The 5,950-nt window shown below is 44.6% G+C and overlaps 1 protein-coding gene across 1 annotated transcript; it reads right to left on the minus strand.

The window, feature by feature from the left end:
- Positions 1-262: 262 nt before the first annotated feature.
- Positions 263-4,061, minus strand: foxl2.L (forkhead box L2 L homeolog). The gene has a single exon (XM_018263929.2). The coding sequence runs from the start codon at positions 3,437-3,439 to the stop codon at positions 2,453-2,455; it is 987 nt and encodes a 328-aa protein (XP_018119418.1). The 5' UTR covers positions 3,440-4,061; the 3' UTR covers positions 263-2,452.
- Positions 4,062-5,950: the final 1,889 nt, after the last annotated feature.

Raw genomic sequence — 5,950 nt, forward strand, 5'->3', positions numbered from 1 at the left:
CCAGCTTTATATATCCATATGGGATCTCCTCCATACTGGCCCTGTACTTTCCTAAATACTGTCACAGTGCAGATCCTTTACACACACACATTTGGATTTCCATACATTAAATAAACCCAATTCTGACACCAGTAGGGATCTCATGCAGCTCAATTACCATCAAGTGCAAGGTACTGTTTTTTTTTATTACAGACAAATTAAATCATTTAAATACATGACATATTAGGTCTTATATATTTATAAAACACATTTTCGTTTCAAGTACCTACAATCTATCCTCCTAGAAGAAAGTTCACTTCTTTTATAAAATTCAGTCTGATGGTGTGTTTGAGCCAGTGCTGATAAAGACTTGGAATTCAATACCCTGCCAGGAAATCTCTGAATTATTTCTGTATTTGCCTGGGCGCAAATAACCTTATGGAAATATTCTCTAGCACTGGTTAATATGGTGCTTATTTGTGTTGTACAAATAAATTCTATCTGGTCATCTGCGGATTTAAAAGGGATGTTAATTCCAAAATTAGATTAATAAAGATCATCTAACAACACTCCAAAATATGTTAATTAAACATTGTTTAACAATAACAGCTTATAGTTATTAGCAAATGTCACTGTAAGCGTTTTGGATGTTTTTCTGTTCCTTTCTACACTGCTGGTTCTAACGCTCGAAACAACATAGCAGACGGGTATTTTGCTGTTTCTCTTTTAAAAGTCAGAACCACCAGTGCAGGGAATAGCAAAGGGCTGGAAGATACTGCTTTCAGCTGCAATCCCTATTTTAAAATAACTATAAACTCATAATGTATAGTGGTAACTTGCCTAAAATTATACTTTCTTTCATTAGACAGAATTTTTGTTTTTGTTTTTTGGTCTGTTCAAAGGGACATGTGGCATTTATGTTCTGAGCCAACTTTATTCCCAATTCTCTTAAATCCTGGGTTTCGCTTGGAATAAATACCAACTGCTTTCAGGCACTGATATCAGGATATTGTATATTGAATAGTTCATTTAACTAAAGAAATAACCCTTCCCAAAACGTACACGCCCATGCATGTACTTATAAATCCGAATCTGTCTATTTATAATGATTAGTATCTCAGGAGAAGGAATTCGTATACACACAATCACTAGAAACGGGGGTGACTGTTACAAAACGTAGGAACCAGCATTAAAAGAAACAAGATTATTTTATTTAGTAATTAACAGCACTAGAATTACAAAAAAAACAAAAAAAAACAAACAGCAGAAAGTGCTAATGGACTTTTTTCTGAGAAAATTGGTCCCAAATAGTAACTGTTTAGCTGCCAGTGAGCCCAGGAACTGATTGCTGTGCGATGCTGAACTGCAACTGACAGAAAAAAAGGGTTCATGGAAATTAAATGAAGGGGGGGGGGGAGAAACAAAAAAATTAAAACATTTACACCAGACAAAGAGAACAATAATCATCCATAAAACTGTACGTGGCTTATAGGTTGCCCTTTGGGGCCTGTGGGGGGAAAGAGTGAGTGGAGTGGCTAATTCTATCTCGATGGGAAGGCAAATAAAGCAGCTCGATAGGTCCAGTGTCACCTTTTTTTGGCGGGGTTGCCCAACCTGTTCTCTTCCATGTGCCAAAGTACAACTGTCATTAATCAAATGCTATTAGAGGGTGCTGGGAGTTTTACATCAACAACAGCTGATGGACACTAGGTAAGGCAATTCTACGTTATACAGTACAAGTAATGGGTTGTGTTTCTCAGGCATCAGAGAATCTGTGCGGCTGAAAATTCTGTCTGGGAGAACGGATGCGGCGCTGAACACTGGAAACCCCCCTGCTGCTGGCCTGTTATTGCCCCAGAGCCGGTGAACTAGCGCTGACGAACTGACATTGACATAGGAACTAATCACATCTTATTAACCATTTCATTACATGCGAACCCTTCCCTGCTCACAACCTAAATCCTACACAAGGTCTGGGGTTGTGGGAAAGTGCGAGACTGTGTGTCTGTGCTTGTTGTGTGTCTGTACTGGCTACAGGGTCTCCTCTATTGAAATATAGGAGAAAAATGAACATGAGATGTACAGGAAATTCTTTAAGTTCTCCTCAAAATATTCCAACTCAGGATTCAATTTTGGAATATTTTTCCGGAGAGTTTTAAATTGAGATCATTGCTCCCAAATTATTTGGACAAGAACCCCATTGACCCAGAGCCCCGCCAAGCTTTGGGAAATGATTGCTACACAGTAACACTGATACACACAGTTCCACTTACACTGCCTTCAATCAAACGGGGAGCAGATCATTGCAACAAAGTATCCCCCAAGAATAAATGGCACCGAGTCTACAAGAGATCCATTCCTGAGCGCTACTAAGGGCTGGCAGTTGCAGTTCTGGCCCTTGCACTGAGGGTCCATGTCTGGGAGATTACAGGGGTCTCTCTTTGGTAGTTCCTCAATAGCTTGTTGGTGTTCCTCAGAGGTCTATCCTGGGGTGCAGGGCGCTGTGCTTGGCATCATGGTCCCAATAGGAGCAGTGCATCATAGAGAGGTCGGGGGGTTGCCTGGCACAAGTGAATTGCACCCCATTAGGGGGAGCTGGGGGTGCGGGCGCAGGGCTGGCAGGGCTCAGTTGTTGGGCATGGTGGGCATGTGGGTGGTGGTGGTGGCTCATTCCATTGTAGGAGTTGACCATGCTGGGCAGTGACATACTTTGCACCCTGGAGTAGGGGCTGTAGGAGGACGATGCGGAGAGTCCCTTGACATTGACTGGACTGACGTTGCCCCCGGCCATCTGGCACGAGGTGTAGGACATTGGGGCTGGTGGTTGGCTCAGAGGCCACGAGTTGTTCATGAAGGTGGACTGCAGGTACTTGGGTGGGGACAGGTAGCCGTAGGTGTCACTGCCAAAAAGGCTCTTTCCAGCCTGGAAGTGGGTCGGCGGGGGTCGGAAGGGTCTCTTCATCCTCCTCCTGCGCCGGTAGTTGCCCTTCTCGAACATGTCCTCGCAGGCCGGGTCCAGGGTCCAGTAATTGCCCTTCCTCTCGCCGCCGCCCTCCCGGGGCACTTTAATGAAACACTCGTTGAGGCTGAGGTTGTGTCGGATGCTGTTCTGCCAGCCCTTCTTGTTCTTCTCGTAGAAGGGGAATTTGCTGATGATGTATTGGTAAATGGCCGACAGCGTCAGACGCTTCTCTTGGCTCTCCCTGATGGCCATCGCTATGAGCGCCACATACGAATAAGGCGGCTTCTGCGACGGGTCGGGCTTCTCCTGCCCTTTCTCCTGCTGCTGCTGCAGCTCCTCTTTGCCTCTCTCCGTTTCTTTATTGCCATTGGAATTGTGAGTCATTAAGGCCACCGTGCCCTGTTCGGGCGTCTGGAAGGAGGCCATCCTATCACTGCCCTGGTTCAAGCAGTAACAGCCGGGGGAGCAGTAATGAGTCGGAGCACAGCTTGATCTCATATAGACTGAGGATGGTCCATGAGTTGCCCCCCTGACAGCTGGGATCCGGCTCTTTTGTGTGTGTAGTGAAGCTGAGGGTGTCCCACTATGGGCTCACTATGGCTCCATCTGCTGTTGAGGTTCTACTGAGGTTAAATGTGCCAGGCCGGGAAGTTCAGATTCCACCTGGAGCTGCAGAGGGGCTTTTGTTTGCCTGGAGGAGGTGGGTGCTGCTGGACTCCTGTGCTTAGTGCACTGCTCAGCAGACTGGGTTCTTGTAGACTCCGGCTGTGAGTTTGGTGGAGACTCCCCTCTGCTGGCCCTCTCTCTGCAGGAGGTTGAGACCAGTGAGGATCCTTCCTCTCCTCTCATTGTATTAGAACTCAGCAAAGTTCCGCTTCCGTCAGCAGCTCCCCCTCTAGTTATGAGACCAGCCCGGGGAGGGAAGGTTCACCTTTAATTCACACACATATCCAACCTGACAGTTTGGAGCTGGCACCCAGTAAGCAAGTAGAGCACAGCTTGGGGGCCCAGTCACCCATGATCCAGAAATCTGCTGCTGCCAGAAATGTCCCCCAGTTTAACCCCACACTGGGCCGCAGAGATTGAGAAGAAGTACAGACAATGTCTGAGTAGTAAGCGACTCTCTGCGCTCCCTCTGTCCCCCGCATCTGCCTTAACTTGCTTAGTCAGGATCCACTGGTTGTTTTCTTAACCTAAATGGAGCTGCCACTCAATGGAGTCGATGCGCAAAGGGAATCCAAAGCAAACAGAGGCTTTGTGTAGCGCTGAGCGCTGATTTCACGCAACATTGGCTGCAGTCCCGGCCCGGGCTCCTCTCCCTCAGCTTTCGCACATAACAAGAAGTTTTCTTCCTCTCTGTTTATTGCGAGTTTTATATGGAGCTGCACATTGCGCATAACGAGGAATAAATTCTGAATAACGTCTCTGCGTTTCTTGGGGTTTCTTTATCAAAGGTCGAGTTTTTTTTATACCTCAAATTAACTCACAACTCGAATGGTTTAGAAAAAAAAAACTCGAATGGGGAAATTTAATCCAGCGAGTTTGAGTTGCGAAACCTAAAAACTCGAATTAATTGGGGTTTAACTGAACCCCACTGTAACAGCCAGTAAGACCCCCATTACAGCTGCACTCCCCTCTTATTACAGTTATTCTTCTTGTACAACCAGTCAGTCCTGGGGTGAGAATTCGTTTGTGGAGAAGTGTCCCTCTACATTACTTTGCCAAAGTCAACCCGACTCCGACCCCATAACTGCAGCCCCGGCATACTAGCTAGCAGCACCCCAGCATTAGCACTGGGTACACTTGGGGGGACTCCCCAGCCAGCCAGCAGGTGGGGCTACAGTAAAGGAGGCTTCATCTGCCCAAAACACTTTCTTTAGCCCCCCAATAAGGGGGAGAGCGACCTCCTCATGTCTGTCGTGTGACTCGGGGACCCTCTGCATCCAGATCTCTGTTCCACCCGCAAACCAACACAATACCTTTCTGCCACATTTTCTTACTTCTTATTCACTTGCGCTTTTATCTTTGCGGCGCTTCTGTGTGTTTGCGTCAGTCTGAAATAGCGTCCGAGCAACGCAAAATGCGTCAATTTCACCCCATTCTTCTCTTACTGCTAAAATCGTTTTATCGTTAATTTTATTCATGTATTTAGGGGCCTTCGCTGTCCCGCAGGAAACATTATTTACGCATTATACATAAATATAAATAAAATACACGCGCACAGACAACTTAACATAAATATTCCAACAAGACCCATGACTATACAAATGCCTAAGCCCCAAATACACACAAAGATACATCTATTTACACACACACACATTCACACACAAATAAATATGTTTAGATTCACAAACACACTTACATTTATTAAGGGTATCAATTAGCGGAATAAATATAATAGACCACACTGTAATAAACATCATCGTATTAAGAAAAAAGGGTGATCAAAGAAACAGAAAGAACTAGAGCGAGAAACTATAACGAAAGAAATGAGCGTCCGACTCTATTGACTGTTCGTGCGCAAATATTGGAGTAAACTGTAATGACGCGCTGATTAAATCCTCGCGCGCAAATATAGAAAAATAGCCGGTGACACTAGGATTAAGTCTTCGCGGTCAAATAACAATATCTAATGACACTGGGATTAACTCCTTGTGAACAAGCACTGCAATAAAATGCAATGACACTGGGATTAACTCCTTGTGAACAAGCACTGCAATAAAATGCAATGACACTGGAATTAACTAAAAAAAATTAAATACAACGTAGGGTTTTTATAAACACAATTATAATTATTATTTACAACGATAAAAAGATATAATTTTACAAATTACAATTTGAGATCGTTTTATGGTGTCACAGATAACACTGCAGGATCCCCCCAGGCAACCCAATGGTGCAGATTCTACTCTCAGTATAGTAAATAAGATCAATGTACAGCACTAAGAGTTTGCTATCATTTTAAATCTTTAGCAGAGATACCCACACTAGGCTCATTTTTATATGAAG

This window comes from Xenopus laevis, chromosome 5L (assembly GCF_017654675.1).
Source record: "Xenopus laevis strain J_2021 chromosome 5L, Xenopus_laevis_v10.1, whole genome shotgun sequence".
NCBI lineage: Eukaryota > Metazoa > Chordata > Amphibia > Anura > Pipidae > Xenopus > Xenopus laevis.